Below are 22,025 nucleotides of genomic sequence, written 5' to 3'. Positions count from 1 at the left end.
CTCCTGTCTATTCTATATATGTCCCTCCATCACCTCAAGCGTTCACCCACAGTCTCCACTGCTCGATGGAAATCACCACCATTCTATCCAATCGCTCTTCATAACTTAAAGCTCTTGAGCCCAGACAACATCCTGGTAAACATCCGCAGCACTCTTTCCAGTACTATCACGTCCCTCCTCTAATGTGGAATGAGAATCTAAACATGTATTCTAGCTGTGGTTTAACCAACGTCTAATACAGTTCCAGCGTTGTTTCCCCGCTCTGAAACGCTCATGTCTCTCATATTCCATCTGAACCACTTCATCCAACTACCTCAATGGATTGGAATAAATGCACAGCAAATTGTCTTTGATCCACGGTACTTCTCAGAATAATTCCCTTCAACGTGCATTCCTTTTCCATGTTTGTCCTGCCAAAGTGCATCTTCTCACACATATCCTGGCATATCGCTTGTCGTTTTTTTTTGCTTTGTTGCTCAATTCAAAATATTTTGGATTTGAACGTCTGTAATAGGGCGCAGTAATTTTCATGAATTTTAAATCAGATACTTCTTGAAGATTTCAATTTCATTTGAGCTGAACAAGTAACAAGTAAGCCAATTACGAAAAGGAAGGCAGCTTCATATGATACAACAGCACTGAAATAAGATTTATAACTTTAACGGTGTCTTTGGATGTTAACTGGAAACGTTGTCTACTCTGTCGAGTGAAAGCATTGTGATAACTTGATTGTAAAAAAACCACAGTGGGATTTAATGGATCAGTGCAAGCCGGAAAACAAATATCTTCGAACCAAATGTGAGGGAATGTTTTCAAATAGTTTCGAATACGTTCAATTCAATATTTAACATAGGTGTATTACTTGAAGCAGGGACAACCATTACTTAAGCTTTGGCAAAAATACATCCATACCAGATAGCATTTATTTTCAAAGGAATGCAGAGTCTGGTGCCAAACGACGTCAGAGATAGACCTATGTTCCTGTGTGCGACGATGAAGCAGGAACTGCAAATTTAGGATGGCCATGAATTCCGATTTAAAAGTTATTTCGGACTACTTCCAAAAATAGTGCGTGATCAACTTTGGAAACATATTTTTTGCCTAGTGTTGCATTCGCTTCAGTGGTGTCTTCTTCCGAAATGCATATCTATTATGATATCTGAGAAAGGAGAGATATGGTTCGACTGTACTGCCACTATTCAATGATGCAAGGAATCGTAGCTACTTGAAATAATAAATATTGCAAGTCGATCTTCATTCCTTCATGGCAAGTATATTCTCCTTCTTAAATTCGGTTTAGTTCACGAATACTAGTCCATCTTTTTATCGGTTGTTAACCAAATTTCACGATTGAACCAAATTGCTTTTGCGTAGATTAAAAATGCAAAATTTGTCATTTTGTTGAAATTAATTAACGTATTTTTTTCCTTTGTAATTGCAGTAGAAGTTGTATTCATAGATCCTATCTATTTTAACTGAAAAACTATTTACGTATTCTTTCTGCGGCCGTCGTGATTTCCGATGCACTGTCCTCTCGAGAATTAACGTTTGTTTTGACATTCGACTCAACTGATATTCGCAAATGCATATTTTTTGTTCCAGCATATTGCCTATCTAATTTGTCAGTTAAGATTCCTTGGCTGGATTTACCTTACCGTTCGCCGAGATGGAATAGATCCCTCCTCCCCACAGGGCCACCCTGATTTTGCATTTCCACTCCAGTTTCTGTTTTATCTTGGAGCAGGCCACTCCTTGAAAAAGGGCCATACATGCATGTTCCATCCAATGTTCACGGATTTACTGACAGTCCTCCCCATGCTTGGCAATTACACTTCTGATGTTGGCCCCCATTCAAAGAATCTGACATTATCACCTTGTTCGGAAAAAAATGTCGTCAAGCCCCATACTTCCGAATCTTAAAATCTTTCCAACCACAGTATTTTCAGCAAATTGCTGGAATTTTGTCACGACTGACATTCTGAATATATCTTCCATATCGCAGAACTTAAAAAACCTAATGAAATTATCATAAATAATGTAACAGCTGTGATCGTCGTGTATTAACCTTGCCGCCCTGTTACAACTTCAAGCAGCCGCTGACATTGTTAACAACACTGCTCTTCAATCGATTCCCATTGTTACGTTCCTAGTTAATTCAATCGATTCCTATTGTTACGATTCTAGTTAATTAATTATCTTGGGAAGATTCTGGAATGGAACCCTTGCTTAAAATACTGCAGCTCTTACAGTCTTTACCCTTACATTAAGAATTCTCACAAAACTAGGTTAAAGTTCAATAGTTTTAATTGGCATCACAAGGTTTCTGAAAGCTTCTCCTTCATCAGGTGAAGTGGACAGTTTCACAATCATAGCATATATAGGAGGGACACAAATGCAAGTTATGAATACAACAAAAACTAAAACGTAAAGCCGTTCCAACATAAAATGCCCTCTGCTGCGATCAAAATACTGTTACTTCCACTACATGTTCACGCTGTTAGTTTCTCTAAGCACAACGGAATCACAGTTCGAATCGACACGAACTCAGACACATACACTCATCTTTGTTCGGCATGAATGTAACTATAGATTTTACACTCCACAGACAGAAATATAAAATTAACCCCATTTAAAATGATAGCTTGGTTCTAATATTTACAAATAGAAAGGTAAATCCCTTCAAACTACATCGACTTTCCTGATACTCTTGACAGTCTAGCTGTGTGGCAATACTCGAAGTCTATTACTATTACGGGCCAGGGTTTGGAGAACCCCAAAGTCTATTATGGCGTTCAACTGACCCTCAACTTTAAATAGATTTTGGTTATGGGGAGCACAGGGGCCCCCTTTACAGGTGTGGTACAACAAAACAATGTTTATTCTATGAATCCAGTTGACATTTTGTAAACACCCAGTGTACGGTTTCTCGACTACCAAGACTGATACTTACCCAGATACAATATCCTACTGGTAACTCTTAAAAACTTCCCAAACAACACCCACAAGTGAAATCATTTTAAAAATAAAGACAGCGGATTTAAATACTCTTCAGAAAGAGGTTATACGTTGAAACCATCAATGATCTGAAGACATTCTTTCGCTTGTAGAGAGAGATCATTATACAGCTGCTTGCTTTGAATGCAGCTATCCATCTCTAACAACGAAACTAAACCCACTACAGCTGCCTGCTCAAAAACGAAAGGCAGACAGCCCAGCTCCACCCACACACATCACTGCAACTATGTCATCAAGGTACATCAACCTGACAGTTACCTAATTCTACAGATAGAGCATAGAACATGCCCTTCGGCCCTCAATGTTGTGCCGAGCCATGATCACCCAAATATAACCCACGTATCCACCCTATACCCGTAACCCAACAACCCCCCCCCCCCACCGGATATTCTTCGGTCCAATATTTGTCTATTTTCTCGCAAGAGCCTCTCCGACTCTTAACATGGAAGCACTTGTCCGTGTGCAGCCGAAACCTCACAAAATAATACATTCTTCAGTACTAGTGGTGTCATTTTCCAACGCTCCACAATACAGCATATCCAGAATACGTAGATTAATTTCCCGAAGTCTCTGTAGCAGATAGTTTTCAGCAATTTGTTTGGTAGTTATTAACGTCAGTTTCCAATACTTCAGAAAATCCGTGTAAATAATTCCGGCAATATTCTAGTTTTGGACTCAAACCACAGCGGTCAATAAAATGTATTTCGAAAACACCACATAATATGAAACTGCCGGACATTTAAAAAATCAATTTACTCACTGGTGTCTTGAGAACCGGCCAAAGTGTTTCTGAAACCTGAAAGGGAAATTCAACATTTCTCATGTTCCAGTTTCAACATAGAGAGCTTATATTGCACATAATTGAGCGACACCACAAAACTATCGAATAATTCCAAAATGGTTGTCACTGCAATTCAACGAAAAATAAGGTTAGGTAGGCAAGTAGTGTCCGTTCGGAAATCCCATCTAAAGTCGCACAAAATATGAAAAAAATGTGTTTCTTGTGTATGGTCAGTAATTTGGATGTTGCGAATACCCGACTGGAAATTGTGTTGTGCGATATTCCAGTCACTGTTACATACGACCTGCAAAGCCGGCATCACACTGGCACCAATTCATCTGGCACTCGATTAATTTGTATGATAAGTGAAACCTCTTTTTGACTTGACGGCATCATCCTGTACGCGCAGAATTCCACCCAATATGCTCCTTCATAAAAGCTGTATGAAGTAGGTACATTCAGTTTTTGTTCAGTATTTTGAAATTCTTTCCTCTCCTACAGTAATCGTAATTTCACGTCTCGCTTTTCAGCCCTAATGAAGTTGTGCACTTATACGTATGGTTCTGATACTTACTGTTTCACAGTCAGACCTGCACATTGAGACAACGGTCGAAATGTCCTTGTGATTGCGATTCTGTTTTCCTATCGGTGGTGCACCTCCAACCGCAGGTTTCCCAGCAGCGTTTGCTTTCTGCAGTATGACGTTGCATTGATAAGCTGTGGGAATATCGAATCTTGCTGCCAGCGAATGGCGCGTGGCAGAGAAGCACGCAGCTGGACGACTAGCGAATACAGCCGAAATAGGCCTGGCCCTATTTTTGAAATTGCTAGTACGTCCAAGGACATATTGCAGGAACAGATATAGTGGTATAATTAAATGTATTGTTCTGTGCACAGTCCAGGCAGATTTTTTCAAACGTGCAAAACATCGGACATGCCATAAATACACAACGGAAATACATCAACATAGACATGGGCTGAAGCATATGGAGTCGAGTACTACCACATTAAAGAAGATGAACAGAGAGATCAGTTGAGTCCATGCGAGGGCCAGTCACTAGTCTGGTAACTGCCGCGAAGAAGCTGCTTTTGAATTGGACAGTGCGTGTTCTCGGACTTTTGTATCATCTGCCCGATGTATGAGGTTGGAAGTGTGGAGAACCCGGGGGAGAGGTCTTTGATTATGCTTTCCCAAGACAGCGGGAGGTGTAGACAAAGCAAATGGGTGGGAGGCCAGTTCACATGATGGTTTGGGCCATGTTCACGACTCTCTTCGTTTCTTATGGTCTTCGACTGTTGCCGTACGAAGCGGTGATGCAGGAAGATAATCTGTTTCTTATGCTGCAGCTGTCAAAAATTGTAAGAGTCAATGTGTGCGTAGCGAATCTCCTTACGTTACTGGAATCATGGGCGCTGTTGTGATTTCTTGCTCGTTGCGTCGACCAATATGACTCGGTAATCAAGTGATAAGCCATCGTACCAAAAAATAGACTTTTTCAACAAGGGTGGCATAGAATTTCCAGTCCCATAGCTGGCCTTCCGCCTATGAAAAAACGACAGGTTTTTTTGAGACTGAGCATTGCTGAAGGGGAGCATCGGGTTCAGCATAGGAAAGTTACTACATTTTTTGAAAAAAATGCAACCTACTCTGCAGAAGCGATAAATACAGTTTAATTGAAAAACTCATATTTATATACGTATATTGCCGAGTTGAATCTGCATCTTACCGAATATGTCACATTGCTCTCATCAGGGCAAATGTAAGAAGGGCAAAATTTAAAATGGTCACAATAATTCTGCCAACACGAGGAAAGGAGGCTCCGAGACCAATGGCGATGTGTTGGTGCACCGACTCAAAAAATCTTCTCGGTGCATGTTTTGAACATATGACTATTCTTGCTCATTGAGAACAGGTTTCTTTCGAGCCACTGGGGAAATATTGAAAACAAGTGGAAGATCCGCAGCCCATATCCGCACACTCATTCATCTAATAATTTTTATCAATGTTAAAAGTAGGATTACATTAACATGGCAATGACGTTACTGCGAAAATCACCCAGTCGCCACACTCCGGCGCCTGTGCAGCTCCACCCAGAATGTCAAATTCACTTTAACACGCGTCTTTCAGAGCTTGTGGGAGTAAACTGGCGTTCCCAGAGAAAACTGATGCAGACAGTGACAAAGTCGAATCTAAACCGGTACCCTCGCGCTCTGAGGCAAATATGCTAACCACTGTGCTACCAAGGATTCCAGAGCTTGTGGCGCGATCAATCATAGTAGTTCTTCTGGAAGGGCAGCACGGTCGGGAGATAAAACCTCTAAAATTACAGGCGCACGTCTTCAATGATTATGTCCGTTACATGCACAGGTGACATTTCTTTCCATCGTATCCTGTATTAATGAATTTTCCAGAGCCTTGTTTTTTTTAATCTAGAGTACTCAGTTCTCTTTGTTTCAAGCAAGGGACAATTTAGAGTAGCCAATCCACCTCCCCTGCATATCTTTGGATTGTGAGTTTGAAGCCAACGCAGATACGGGAGATGCAAACTAAACATGCACAGAGACGCTGGCTGGGATCGGACCAGGGTCCTCGACGCCATGAAGCATCAATGCTAACCTCTTCAGCACCGTGTCGCCCAGAACATTGTCGAGGGCGTTAACAGTGAATTGAAGGTTCCAATCTCGCGCCAAACAGCCGGAAATTAGGGTAAGTATCCACGTAAAGATAATCGCAAAAGGTGTTAACTCTAACACTAGTTTGTCAGTTGGAATCTCGAATGGTCCTCGATGGACATCCGTGATCTATGCATTCACGGCAATGATTCGTCGTGTTTGGCTTCAACTTATGCGGGGCAAAATTTATTTTCAAAGTGTATTTTTCAATCGGCCTATTAACTAAGTGAACGCTGTGCTGACGTCCAGGAGAAATAATGTATCAGATTCCTGTTCACTTTTATAGAAAGTTGACTTGCTGATCGCGATGCGTGCATATACCGAAACTGGCTTTAATCCTTGTTTAAACGGAAAACAGACCTAGGAATCACGATGCCACGACACTGTGCCTTCCGCTTCCAATGTCAATGTTGTTCTGTCCGCGTAATTGAATTATTTTACTATTTGGCCAATGCTGAACACTTTGTTGAGTGACTGCACGCCTGAGTCTCAGATATTAATATCGCGCGAAAGTTGGAGCAGAATTAATGCTAACGTTTGCATCTTAAAGTTGGGAAGTTATATTTCGGGTGAGCCACGTTTTTCACATCTATGATTGGCGGTAAAAGTGAAATTCAATTTGGTCTAGAAAATTCACGCAACTGGACTAACACCGAAACGACCGATCTGCAAAATTTCGTATTCTGTCCTGAATGTTCTAACCACCTAAATTAGAGCAATGTTTCTATGGTTTATTTCGATAAGAAAGAAAGGGCTCAAGGTAAACGCACAGATGATGAGAACTTGGTGAATGACGTTTTGAGATTTCAGACGCGTGGATACGTAAATGCATCATCAATGTCATAACCGAAAAATATTAGTGCAGGCCGCACGCATGAATCTCCATCATCGAACATTCATGGGTAAACATGCATAGTTTCCTTCCATCCTCACACCATGGCTCCAAGAATTCTCTGAATTATATGTCGCATCTTTAAATGGCACACGCTGTGGAATCGTATGAGCTACTTCACTCAAGGACATTGTACCATTGTTGTACTTTCCACGTCGACATGTTGCTAGACAATTTGGCAGCTTAGAGCAGACACGATTCGAATACTTTGCTTGATGTCTTGACCCTCCCCGCAATGACCGGGGCTGGAAGCCTCGAGTGTAATTATAGGTTGATGTCAAAAAATTATTTCCTCCCGCATTCTCGTCATCGCGCAGATCTTTGTATGTACAAGCAGTAGATGGTTTAACAATGTACATCTTGTTCCCCTGGCATCTGTACAAACCTCCGCTTGCCCCTTTCTCTACTCTTATGTTCAGGAACGAAGCGTGCCCTGGACTCAGATGGATAATGGTGCCCTGAAACGAAAAGACTCTGACTCATCAGCACAGAGACTGAAATTAAAACAGAAACTGCTGGGGAAATTAGCAGACACGACCGTCTCTATGCATAGAGAAGCATTGGTAACACTGAAAGTCCATATGATGCTTCTTCACAACTCAAGTGCTTCCCCAACGTATATTTTATAGGCGAGTACAACGACAAGTGCTGGACCCCATAGATCAGAAGGTAGGATATGGGCAGCAGTTAGAGTAAGAGCAAAGCGTTTTTAGGTGCAAAAATGTATTGACAGAGTAGACATAATTGAAAGCTTTGCAAAGGCTGTGTCTGTTGGGTGTTCGATGACCTGTCCGGTCATTCAATTCATGAGTTTGACCTGTCTTGCAATGAAACGTTACTTGAAGTCAAATAAAAATGAATGTAACAACATCGTAACAATTTGAAACAGGCTGTTCCACAAACATGGAAAGGAATATTCAGGGAGACACGATGGCACAGTTGTTAGCACTACTGCCTCGCGGTTATGGGCCAGAGCTTAGAAACTCCTAATTTTACTATGACATTCACCTGAAATACCACCTTCATGTTGAGATTGACTTAGGATGAGCACAAAAGCCTGCACAGCAGGTGTGATTCATCAGACGTCCGATGCACTTCAATCAAAACAAGGTTTATTCTAAGAATGTAGTTGACATATATATATATAAACACAGCAAGAATTTGTATCAGCTACAAACATAAAGACATCACACAGTTATAACAATCTATGTGCAGGACACTTAATGAATTCATCCTTAGCCGTTCCAATTCAAAAACTAAATCCAATTAACTCAATGACCTTATTCAATGTCGTGGCCCAGCATTCTCACTTGAATGGGACTGGTCCTGTCCCTGAGTTCTGATCCAGTTCCAACCAACGTATTCAAACTCTTTCTGGAAATCAACTATATATTTTAGGTTACCGACGCAGCTGGTCACACCGAATGCGCTTTTTACTGGAACAGAGTTTAAAATGAAATTAGAAGAAAAATACAGGAAAATAATTTTGTCTCCTTCTGCATGTCCAAAGCAGACACACTGAAACTGAAAACCCATCTCACCTCACAGACACAGCCCAATGTGCGACAAGTCACATGACAAGAGACTGAACTTTTCTTAAAGGGATACCCAGATGATACTCACAGCTCCAGGGACAGGGGTTCAATTCCTGTCTCAGGTACCTGTCAATGTGGAGTTTGCACTTTCTCGCCACGTTTGAGTGTGTTCCCTTTGGCAGTTCCAGTTTTATCCCACGGTCCATGTGCAGGTTATGTTGGTTGGCTAAATTGTCCCTTAGTGTCGAAAAGATTAGTTGGGTTTACTGGTTGATAGGGCAAGGCAGGAGACTTGTGCTTAAGTGGGTGCTGTTTCGAAGGTTTGTTGCAGACACAATGATGAGCCGAATGGCTTCATTTTGTACAGTAAGTTCTATGATTCTATGAGGCTGACAGTATTATGAATGAAAAATTGTGGAACATATCCCGCTATAATGTTTGATGGAGACGTTTTCAATCAATGTCCAGATGGTGCACCTTAAGCTCCGAAGTAAGTCAGAAAATTTGAGCATCTGGTTATTTGGAAGCAGACTGCTAAAAACAATTCAATATACTTCCAATTGGTTTTCTTTACATCCACGACTTGGCGCAGTGATTTGCACCGCTGCCTCCGGCGCTCAGGGCCCGTGATCGACCCCAGATTCCTGTGGAAATTGCACATTATTTCCGTGTTTGCGTGAGCTTCAGCCCACAACACCCGCCAGCCCAAAGATGTGCAGTTTAGGTAGATTGGCGATGCAAAATTGCCCTTAATTGAAAAAAAAATAATTGTGTCGTATCAATTTAGAAAAAAAGAAAAATATGAAAAATAATTTGGTGCCAGTTCTCAATTTTTCTTAGAGTATGTCACAGCATTGTACTAAGCTGCAACCCCAAATGTTTATTGAGTTGTTCGGGTGGTGGGAGGGGGGGGGGGCGTTGTTCACGGAATGGTGCATCAAGATGCTCTGTCCGATTGCCAGTTGTTTTTTAGATTTAGATTTAGAACAGTACAGCACAGAACAGGCCCTTCGGCCCTCGATGTTGTGCCGAGCAATGATCACCCTACTCAAACTCACATATCCAACCTATACCCGTAACCCAACAACTCCCCCTTAACCTTACTTTTTAGGACACTACGGGCAATTTAGCATGGCCAATCCACCTAACCCGCACATCTTTGGACTGTGGGAGGAAACCGGAACACCCGGAGGAAACCCACGCACACACGGGGAGGACGTGCAGACTCCGCACAGACAGTGACTCAGCCGGGAATCGAACCTGGGACCCTGGAGCTGTGAAGCATTGATGCTAACCACTATGCTACCGTGCTGCCCACTGCTACCGTGCTGCCCACTTTTTTCTTCACAGATTAACGCATCCGACATCTATCCATTGACTTTTGGGAAATCATCGAAGGTTGTTGGTCCCCAACCCTAAATAAATTATTCTGGATTTTGCGTCTGTTGCAGCTGAGCAGATAAAAGTTGTTGTAATTCGAAATAAGTATCTGACTTTCTGCCAATGAAGGCCAACAGACCTCCATCAGACATTGTGCTGACACATTGTTAGTATTGCTTATTAATGGTGGAGGGGCTTATATACTCCGAAGACTGGGGCTAACATAACGTCCAGAGGACATTTGTTGATTTCTATACAGAAATTAATCTGCAATCTTCAATTTCCAGTGATTTTCCTGCCAGAATTTAGACTCAGATTTATGTGTGACAGTCATCATCAGCGCCTGAATAAAATGGGTGATTGGCAGTGCGTCTGAAACTGCAAGCATGATTTACTTAATTGGATTCATATCAAACACCCGCACCTATGAAAATCTTTGCAACTCGGTACAACATGATTCGTTTCGGAAACGCAATACCGCTCACAGAAACGTTTTTATTATTTTTATTAATTTAAAGAATGTGCGTTCCCTGATTCGGGCCGCATTTATTGCCCATCCAATTTCCTTGCAAACGTAGTACTCAGCTTTAAATTATTGAACCACTGATCTACCAGGGAGGGAATTAGTCATTTTGACGCAGGCAAAGTGAGAAACTACAACAAATGTTGGTATCACGATCGTAAGTGAATTGAAGCAGAAGTTCTTGTTGGTGGTGTGCTCATCCATCTGCCGACCTTGTTCGTCGAGCTACATCAGTCTTTGTTTGGACAGTGTTCCATAAAGAAAATTGGCGAGTTCCTGTAGTGCACTCCGTAAATTATACACACTTATTCCACCCATTCTTATTTACGCGGGGAATAACTGCTTCTGGAAGGGATGCAAGTACAGCGTTTCCATGAATCTCTGGATCTTCTTCAGTGTTGTTTGAGTTGCACTCATCTATGACCGTAGAGAATGCTCCATCACACACAGGACTTGTGTCTCATTGAGGGTATACAATATTTGGTGAGTCGGAAGATGATTTAGTTGCCGTAGTCTTCTGAACCTCGAGCCTTCTCTTGCAGCCGCAGTATTTATATTGCTCGTTCATCTCAGTTTTAGATGAATATTAGTACCCAGATTGTTGGTAGGTAATTCATTGATTATCATGCCGTTTAATATCAAAGAACAAGTGTGCGAATCTCGTGTTGGAGATTGTTCATATCTTGAAATTTTGGGACGTATATGTCCCTACCACTTCCTGACCCAACGCTGGATATTTCTCAGTATCCGCTACTTTTCAACACAGACAGCTTTAGGAACCAGGGTGCTACGAATGATGTTGAGCATCGTAGTCATCACTAAAGATTTCGACTTCTAATCTTGTAAAATAAAGTGCATTGGTGAAGTCACTCATTTTTTGGCCTTGACTCCACACAGACAGTGACCCAGCCGGGAATCGAACCTGGGACCCTGGAGCTGTGAAGCATTGATGCTAACCACCATGCTACCCTGCTGCCCCTAAAAAAAAAGATCTCAGTTCAAAGTTCAGCATCAACTTCAATTCAGATATATGCTTGTCTGTTATTGATCATCATTGAAACAGCAGGTTTAAGGCCACACAGCAAGATACTGAACTCCTCTACTCTAATCAGGCTGGGCAGAAGTAATTCCCCATAACCAAATTCTCCAGGGTATTTATTTGGATTACACTGGACTGGTGGAAACAGCCCCACTCCTTTCGAATAGGGCAGAATTTACTGGCCCTGAAGACAACAAGGGGAGCCTCAAGTTAATGTGAACCAGACGTCCTTACTTTACGGCAAATTAAAGTTTATAAACTGCTCATTCGGGCATCAACTAGCTTCCTTCCACCCATCGCATCTTCAGCGTCGTTCCCTTAACACTCGCAAACCGGTCTTTCCTATTTATCCAGCTCTTTGCCTCAGAAACCAGGCACGGGAGTAGGCCCAGCCATTAAATATCAGTAAATAGCAACGAGTGAATAGCTTTGCTGAATTTTTTCGCCTGGTATCAGCAAGCTAAGGGTTCCGGCTGGATTTCTCGGGTCGTCAGGATTCAATTTTCCGTCCCAAGGAGCCCATGGAGTATTCACTTTGGCGTGGGGTGATTGCACTAAAAAGTACGGTTAACAAGTGGCCGTGGGATTGAATTGTGCCTCCTTTCAATTGTGCACAGCTGAGAAACAGGTGGCTGGGAGTGTGGGGGGGGGGGGGTATTATGTGGGGCGCAAAATGTGCTCTGGGAATCGATTTTCCTGCTGACAGTTTGGAATGGTTTCAATCGGAAATCCCATTGACATGAAGAACGAGTACAGGATCCCTCTGCCAGTGGAGACGTGTGCCAAGGATCACGTTTGGTGGGGTCTGGAGAATACAACCGGTGATCTATTCCACTTAAGAGATTTGCACTGTCTGACAGACAGTAAAACACTTAGAATTGGTAAATTTCATGTTGAGCATGTAACGTCCTCTCAGTTGCATCTTTCCCCGTCTGGAAACGATGTGGTCACTTGCAAAAATAAATTCAGTTATCAATAGAATGCATGAATGATATACTCCGATGAATTTGCAATCACCATGCATTTAAAAGAAGCAATGCGATATTACGCATTTTATGTCAGCTACATCCGATATGTGAATGAAAACACGCCCCTTTCGATGCTGGTATGATTCTCGGTCCCGCCGGCAATGAACCCTTACACGTGGTATTCCGGCGGCATGGCGTGGCTAAAAGGCATGGGGAGGCGACAATGGTGGCCTAGGAGAACTCGTGGCCGGGGAGGCGGAGAAATTGGAACATTGATTTTGATCAGATGCAGATCGCAAGGACCGCCAGGAATGAGACATTTGAACAGACCACCGGTCATTGTGATTCACGATTTCCATCCACAGTGCACCTGGCTGCTGTGGTTATGAAGGGAAATTAGCAGGAAGAAAGAATCCTTCCAGCAGGGAATCACGCCCCGGTGAGAAGAACACGGGCCTGGATTCACCGTTTCTGAGACTGTAGCCTTCTGGAATGATCATTTCCAACGAGGTGCAGAGGAACTCGCAAAGACTGGCGGCAAAATGGACTAGCCAAGACTCAGGTAGGCTCAGAGCCTGAAATGTATATTTGCCAGCAAAAGTCCAGATAGTACCCGAACTCCGTCAAATTAGCATTGGAATAGGGCCGATTAGCATTTGATGGTCCATCTTCACGAAAACAAAGGACTGGTAATCCAGCAACCGGGACAGTCCGAAACACTTCGGCACCAGTCCCTGTCCAAGGGAAACGGAAACAACGGGGTCAGTGGCCGCTTTTGTCATGCCTAGCCATCCAGATACCCGCCCACTTATTGGCTAAGGAATCGAACAAAGTGATCAGGGATCACCCAATTAGTAAAGCCGAAAAGGAAGGACTGCCAAAAAGAGCGCAACCCCCTCCCCCCCCCCCCCCCCAGTATAAAAGAAGCGTTCGCCAGATGTTCGCTCTCTTTTATCCTTCGTACCCCGGTCACGGCCATCGCCAATAGCAGCAACACCAAACGCGAGTTTGAGTTCGACGCCCACTGCCAGACTGATGAGCCCAGCTGAGCAGCAGTTACCACTTCGAATCCGAGAGATCCAGAATTGAACAGCGACCATTCTTTACTGACGTATGCCGGGTGCCTGAATTTCAGTGCAGGCTGTCTTAGTTGACAGGTGTAGTTAACTAGTAGTGTTTATGTTGCATGACTAATTGTGTGTAAATAAAATATCCTTGCCTTGAACTAACTAACCGGTGTTTGGTTCTTTGATCAAAAGCTCGGTGAAACTTGTGGTGGCATCATTTGAAAACTGGCGACTATAAGCATTCGGACATCGACAATATGGATAGAAGGTAAATTGATTGATTGCCATAATTGGAACAGAGCCCAGGATAGACAGAGTAGGAAAATAAAGCACAATAGTTATTGGCTACATCTGACAGGACTCGACCCAGAAGTGATCGGCTCACTCCGAGAGAACCCACCAAAGCATTTGAATTCGAATCCAAATTGGCAAAGCAAAATAAATCATGCATACTAACAAAGGGATATAATGTAAACGCGATTGATTTTGTTGCATGAAATTTTCGGGAAATAGGTTGAGCCATATCCGTGTTTTCACCACCACTTTATTCTCCTTTTTCCAGATTCTGGAACGACACAGACGTATTTGTAGGGATGGTCATGAAGGCAACGGAACATCTTATGCATCCACAAGACCCCGAGGTCGCAGCGACCAACAGATCAGAATAGTGTCCCGTATAGGAAGAGGAAATTCGAAGATACCTAAAGCGGAATGGAAAACAAAACCCCCTATGCTCTGCAGTTGACGCGAATGAAGAGATAGGTACTGGCAGCAAAGGACAGAATTGGTGGGACAGCATTACAGAGATACATAAAAAGAGTTTGACTAAGTTTTGTACGCCAATGGCAATCGTGGCCTGTCTGGCACAATTGTGAGGCACAGAGGAGGTCGTGAGGATGCTCCACAAGCTGCTGGAGGAGAAGGACAAAAGTAGAGAAGGAGATTTATGTGAATGCGAGAGACTAAATATACAGCTTCGGCAGCAGTTAGCTGTGAAGGAAATGGAAATGGATGAGGTCAAGAGGGCACATCAATCCTGTTTCGCCGACATTAGCAGCTTCCACATTCAATATGATAAGTCCGACCAGGACACACAGCGTGCTGTACTCGTAAGAGAAGAGACAGAGAATCACGTACAGCTGCGAAAGAAAAGGGCCAAGGACCTAAAGGCAGCCCTCCGAGCACTCAATAGTTCCATCACGGAACAGAGGCAGAGTTCGGTCGATGACGCCAACTGCAGGCAGCAAATTGCAAGGTTGCAATCCCTGCTATCAGTTCAAAATCGTTTTAGAGACACCTTTGACCCACAGATAGACCAGCAAGACGGCCCCGATCGGCAGGAACTCAGGAGATGGCCCAACAGTACGTAAGCGAGATCGAGAATCAAAATTGAGCCTCCCAGACCCCGAATAGAAAAGCACCCGCACCACCGACTGCACAGGCAGCACCCAATCCAATGAACCTCATCACCACACAGCGCAGGGTTACTACGGAAGACCAACCCAATTTCTTGTACACCACCATATTATCGAGCACCCAGTTACAAGAAGCCCGCGAGAAGACAGATACGTTCCCCCACATCGGACCTAGATCACCTTTTCGAGAGAGAAAAACAAGAAACCCTCATGGATGGTTTACATATGCCGGAACAGATTAAGCTCATAGTTATGTGCTTAGATCCCTCCGTTCGTTCAGCCCTCCCAGACAAACAAAATGTAGGAGGAGATAGCCTCCAAGAAATGAAAACGGCCATTTTAGACGCCATAGTATATAACAGAGGGGATCTGATAGACGGAATCAGCCGGTGCAGGGAGAAAAAGGGACAGCATGCAACGGCATTTGCTGGGTGCCTTTGGATCCATTTTACAACGGGATTCGGTGAGTTAGCCCATTGATCAGCAGACAATACGACCAAATGTATTAGTACGTTTGTGCATATGCCACAGAGGCCGGACAGAAGGCTTGCGCTTATTATGACCCCTCAAACCCAGCACACAGTGAAGTGTGGGATCTGAAACGATTGTCCGGAGCTTGGGAACAGTCGGCACAGAAAAAGACAGAGCATGATAGAGTGGAAGCGACAATGTACCAAGTAAGAGCACACCAATACCCTGCATGGGTAAATGAAAGCAGAGGTACAGTGCAGCACCCCAAGATACAGGAATGCTGTAATTGCGGACCGAAAGTACATTATGCCCGAGAATGTCAGGCCCCCCAAAGCAGCAAAGAATCAGCACCCAAATGCCCCCCCCCCCCCCGAAATGATACCCGACTTATTCACTGCGTTAGCGCCCGATCAGATAATTCCGCTATGAGTGGCACTTTTTGACGGTGTTCGGGCTCACCAACCTCGGTCTGCGATACGCTTTGGGATAAGTCCAGAAGACGAGTAGTCACAGGAACAGTCCGGGGACACCCCATAGAGTTTCTTTGGGACACAGGATTTTCCCAATCCATGGTAAACTCTTCCATCATGTTCCGGAAAGAGATATATCCCTCTACAGATGCGATTACCCTTAGTGGCATCACAGGTCACCTCCAGCAGGGACACATCACAGTCCCCTGTGGACGGTAATATGAGGACAAAACAGTTTGATGTTTTAGTAGATTTGACCTTGGCAGTAGAACATTTTCTAGGTTTTGATTTCATGAGTACACAAAACCTCTCATTCGAACCAGTTAACCGATGCACTTGAAAATTGTCAGAGCAGCGCGAGCCGCCGCCAGGCTCACAGTCGGAGAATAAGCCCATTGAATCAGCTCAGTAGGAGAGTACTGGTTTGATCCACAAACCATTACCACAGAAAAAGCATGTTAGAGAGTTCTTGAAAAGACAGAAGACAGCATTTGCCCAGCACAAGCAGAACTGCGATAAAATCCCAGGTGTTGTATACATTACTGGTACCGCTACCAAGACCCAGAAACAGTACGACTTCCCGCAGCAAGCCAGGGGAGAGATAGCCAAGATAATGCAACGTTTATTGAATCAAGGCGTGATTCGACCAGTTGCATCGACAAATAGTGCCCAAATTTGGCCAGCAAGAAAACCCGATGGATCATGGCGACTGACCATCGACGATAGAGAATTTAACTCAGTGACTCCCCTAGCAGCCCCCACCGTTGCCATGTCCCGATACCATGTTGAGACAGGGACTCCAGTCGAAATTCTTTTTGGTATTAGACATCAGTAATCAGTCTTGGTCCATAGCACTGGGCAACGCATGCCAGTCTAAATTTGCGTTTACCTTCCAGTGGCAGCATTACACGTGGAGGTGCCTTCCACTAATCTTCCACAACTCCCCCTACATTTTTCACAGACAATTGGGAAAATGGATTATATAAACTTTCCCGCCCTGAATGCCTTGTTTAGTATGTGAACGACAGACTGAAAACAAGGAAGGTCACATCTCGCTTCTTTCTGAAGTATTGGAACTCCTTACAACGATTGGATGCAACATTAACACCAATAAATCCCACATTTTCCAGGAAAAGGCCACTTATTTAGATACGGTCGACACGCATGGGATGCGTGAAATAGAACTTACATGAATTGATTCCATTATAAATTTGCCCTTGCCCCAAAACATTACAGCCCTCCCGTCATTCTTAGGACTGGTTGGATACTGTGGGAACCATATCGCCGGATTCGCCACAAAAACAGCACCACTCTCTGAGCTACAAAAGAAACAGGCACCATGGAAATGGCTTCCACAGCACACAGATGACGTGGATGCATTGAAACGCGCCCTGAGCACAGCCCCCGCTTTGCAAGCCCCACACCCCAACTCCCCATATGCGATAGATGGTGCAACCACAGATTGCACCCTTTCGGCAGTTCTAATGCAGGAAAGGCACACTCGTCTGGGACCCTTAGCCTATGCCTCAACAGTCTTAGTTCCGGTTGAACAGGGATTTTCAGACTGCGAGGGGCACCTAGAATCATAGAATTTACAGTGCAGAAGGAGGCCATTCAGCCCATCGAGTCTGCACCGGCTCTTGGAAAGAGCACCCTACCCAATGTCAACAACTCCACCCTATCCCCAAAACCTAGTAACCCCACCCAACAGTAAGGGCAATTTTGGACACTAAGGGCAATTTATCATGGCCAATTCACCTAACCTTAACATCTTTGGACTGTGGGAGGAAACCAGAATACCCGGAGGAAACCCACGCACACACGGAGAGGATGTGCAGACTCCGCACAGACAGTGACCCAAGCAAGAATCGAACCTGGGACCCTGGATTTGTGAAGCGATTGTGCTATCCGCAATGCTACCGTGCTGCCCATTAGCAGTTTTCTGAGCGGTACAGAACTTCTCGTACATAACCGGACTCAACCCAGTCACCATTTTGACCGAGCAGAACCGGCCAAGCTTTTATTGAACGGCAGACGGAAAGATGGCACAGTAAGCTATATTTGAGCAGCGCAATGGACGCTACTCCGACAGGGACGCCACATCACTGTAAAACGGACCACAATGCACACGTTTAAGGCCGGTAACTTGCATTATACAGGAACCCAACATGAATGCGAGACCCGTGTCCCAAAGCACAGAATAGGCCCAGTTTGTTCCCAAGTCGGTCCCAAAAAAGACAGGTTTCGGTCCCCAGCCCACAGACAAGGCACTGAGGATTAATGTAGACGTTTCCTCGACAGTCCTTGAGGGGCAAAATAGGATAACAGGCTGTGGCATTTATGTAGAGGACGAGTGGGGACGCACTTTAGAAGAGATAGCGTAAAGGTTGCCTGGACACTTAGCTTCGCAGGCATCGGAGGTCATGGCCACTGCTTACTTTGTCCACCATGCCGATTGATTCCCGACCCCTGCAGACACATATTTGGCAAGTTTGTACATTTACAACAGCCTTACGGAAATCCTACCCCTGTGGAAATCGAGAGGATTTATATTCGCGCGACGGAAAACCGCTACCCTCAGCCCCACTGCTCAAACATATCCTTCACAAAGGTAAACGCAGGAATGATGGTATCATCAAAGTAAAAGTCACCATCGTTCACCCCACCCGGTAATGTGAAAGCTGACGCCGGAGCCAAGGCAGGCTCACGACATGGCCACTTTTGGCAACCCCCCGAGAGTGTCCCAGTACACACAGTTCAGGTCTCACAGAACAACATCCAGGACCTAGCCCGGGCACAAAAAGAAGACGAGACATTGAAGGAGATATTAAAAGGAAACTTCCCAGCTCCCTATGAAAAGTTTAGAAATTCTTTGACGGTCCTTGAGTGGATCGCTTTCAAGGATGGAATTTATGTAGTCCCCATCCAGGACAGCAATGAGATAATTTGTAAGTTCTATGACGTACATGGGCATCAAGAGATTGAATCCACCCTTGCCCACCTCAGATCCCTCTGCCAGTCGGCCGATTTGAAAACGAATGTGTCCCACTCCGTCGAAAACCCAGCTACGGCACACTCGCCCTGGTAATGGCCCATGGACAAACCTCCAATTGGGTTATATTAAATCACCTTCCCCTCCAGAAATGGCTACACGTATGTTAGTGGTGATAGACACATTTAAGAAATGGGTCGAAGCGTTCCCATTGAGGACAAACACAGCCAAGGCCACCACAAAGGTCTTAACAGAACAGATGTTCACAAGATGTGGACTCCCCTGTAGTATTGAGTTGGACGAAGGGTCCCGCTTTGCGCGAAGGGTCAGGATAAATGTAATGACGATATTTGGAATTAAACAGAAGTTCCACATCGCCTATCAGCCACAGTTCAGCAGCATAGTGGAGCGCAAGAATCGGAAGCTAAAGTCCACCCTTAGGAAAATGGTACAGCAGCACAATACAACGTGCGACTCAGTTCTCCCATTCGCACTGATGTCTATTAGGAGCACAGTGTCGAGCTCTACAGGATATATCACCATACCCTCATGACCGGAGCATCCATGAAGGAGACCGAATACTTATTCGGACTTGATTTGGCCAGCCCCGCAATCACCGCCCTGACCCATGAGAAAGCAGTCAAGCACATGGTAGAGAACATTAAAGCTGCAGAGCTCGCTGGACCTGTTTGACAAACCCCTAAACGAAAGCAGAGTAAGGCCTGCTTTGATAAAACAGTACATGCGACAGAGTACATTGGACAAAAAGTAATGATCACCAAGTACAGCGCTAGCACATTCCTCTACCCTAAATTTATAGGACCCTGTTCAATTTCAGACGAAGTAAGCCCCTCGGTTTATAAAATCAGGTGTTGAAGGGAAAAATCCCTTGTGCCAGTGTATTCAAGAGGTCGAGTCTCAACACAAGGTTTAAAGCGTTTTTACTGTTTTGTACAAGTTCTGAAGTCTTTCAGGGGAGACTCACGCAGCCAGCTCCTAACAATGGTTTGACTACGGTGATCTCGCTGATATGCAGACGAGTTTCAATATTTATAGAGAGTACAAGCATTTGCAAGGTTTTGGCGGGCTTTTGCCGTTTTACATTTGAAGAGTAGGGATAAATAGTACAGATACATGATTTCCCGGGCTTACTGACTCTGACGTCAATGTCTCGTAATCTGCTTGATTTTAATAGGTGTTCCCTTGACTTACAATGGGGTCCCATTATCTCTATGCTGTACCTTGATTAGGTGTTGAGTGTGGTTCCTGGGTTAACCTGGGAATCTATTGTGTCAGCCTCCTTATTTGATAGGATTTGTGGCTGTGTGTAAAACTAATCTAATCAATATATTTCATCCTTAGGTTTCTTTTGCCTGCCTGGGTCATTTTGGTTTTACAACATTTAATTTTATAACATTTCATTTTATAAGTCTTAGTTTTAATCAATATATATATATATATATATATGCCCCACTCTCAGGGTCTTGATTCGCAGATATCCCGATCTTCTGCACTGGGTTTTAATATGCAGCTTCGTGCTGTTGCTAGGCAGATTATAGGTTCTCCATTTCTTTCGAAAAAGGTTTCTCAGTTGTGCAAAAATGGGATTCAAACGAATGCCCATCCCATTACATCATAAATGCTGCCACAGTCCAATAAATGAAGAATGCTTTGATGATGTGAATATTAATATGAATCCAATATAGCCTTAAAAAATGTCCAACTTCACAGGTTTCCAATCGGAAAATCAGGATTGTTCCACGTAAATCAGCTTAAAGTTCATGGAACGCATTGCAGTCACTCGAACCACCTCTCATTGCCGATGGCAGATAATGAGGACCCGTCCACTGACAATCCGAGTTCCCCCTCCCCCAGCAGAAGCAGTGTGTCCACTGACAAGACCTTTACCACGACCCCAGAATCAGATTTCACTCCGATGCTTGAATCGACTGCCGGCGTCAGCGACAGCACGACTCACGCCCCTGTGTGCCCCGAACAAAGATCTCACGAAAATGGCCCCAGTTCCAAAAGGCCAAGAGACCCCGACCACGATACACTCAGCCCCTTTGAAAGGACCTGACCCGCCATCCGACGATCGCAACACCCCACTTCCAACCCCACTGTGGACCACGAAGCACTGGCATCGTGCAATTCCTGTCGCTTGACGAGAAATGACGAAACGGACGCCACATCGGCACACACCGCTTTAGCATGCAAACTCCACGAAAGAGTTTGGCAACCGGGAGATGGTGACAACTCCGAGTCTGACTCTCACCATGGTAACGCCATTACTAATCTTTTTGAAATGGAATCTTGAGGTGTCCAGAAGATGAGAGTCAGAAATCGATGGAGATTGACATTGTCCTGTACCCTGATGGAGCCGACCCGCTTTTCTTTCTTTAACTTGTTACTTCAAAATGTTGAATGTAAGTTATTTGTACGACTATTTGTCTCGATGTCACAGCGTTTCTTGATACAAGTTTTACTTTCGGCCTCACATCAAATTTCTTGTTGCAGCCGTAATTACACGTCTGGCACCACATGGCAGTTATTGAAACAGGTTTGTCTGGAGCCCATATGGTTACAAATTCGTACCGCTCTTGGACGGTCACTCAGGTGTTGAGTAACGGCACTGATCCCCTCCCTGCCTGGTGAGCCCCTATACACTTGGCCAGCCAAGCTCGGGTAGTGGAGCAACGGCACTGATCACGCCCCTTTTTTGGGATGGCTTGTCTCTGCAAACGGTTGTTTTTTAAAACAAAATGAGGGAGTCACATATGGTGACGATTATAATGGGAACATTT

At 44.2% G+C, this 22,025-nt stretch overlaps 1 protein-coding gene across 1 annotated transcript in view; it reads right to left on the bottom strand.

Moving 5' to 3' along the window:
• Window positions 1-22,025, bottom strand: part of LOC119976528 — a 291,544-nt gene that overhangs the window by 86,804 nt on the left and 182,715 nt on the right. The window contains exon 13 of the mRNA XM_038817080.1: window positions 3,776-3,811. Coding sequence (XP_038673008.1) covers window positions 3,776-3,811 — 36 coding nt within the window. The remainder of the gene's footprint in view (window positions 1-3,775; window positions 3,812-22,025) is intronic.

This window comes from Scyliorhinus canicula, chromosome 13, assembly GCF_902713615.1.
Source record: "Scyliorhinus canicula chromosome 13, sScyCan1.1, whole genome shotgun sequence".
In the NCBI taxonomy this organism is placed as follows: domain Eukaryota; kingdom Metazoa; phylum Chordata; class Chondrichthyes; order Carcharhiniformes; family Scyliorhinidae; genus Scyliorhinus; species Scyliorhinus canicula.
The sequence above is the reverse complement of the archived record's forward strand: the minus strand, read 5'-3'. Positions and strand labels throughout refer to the sequence as shown.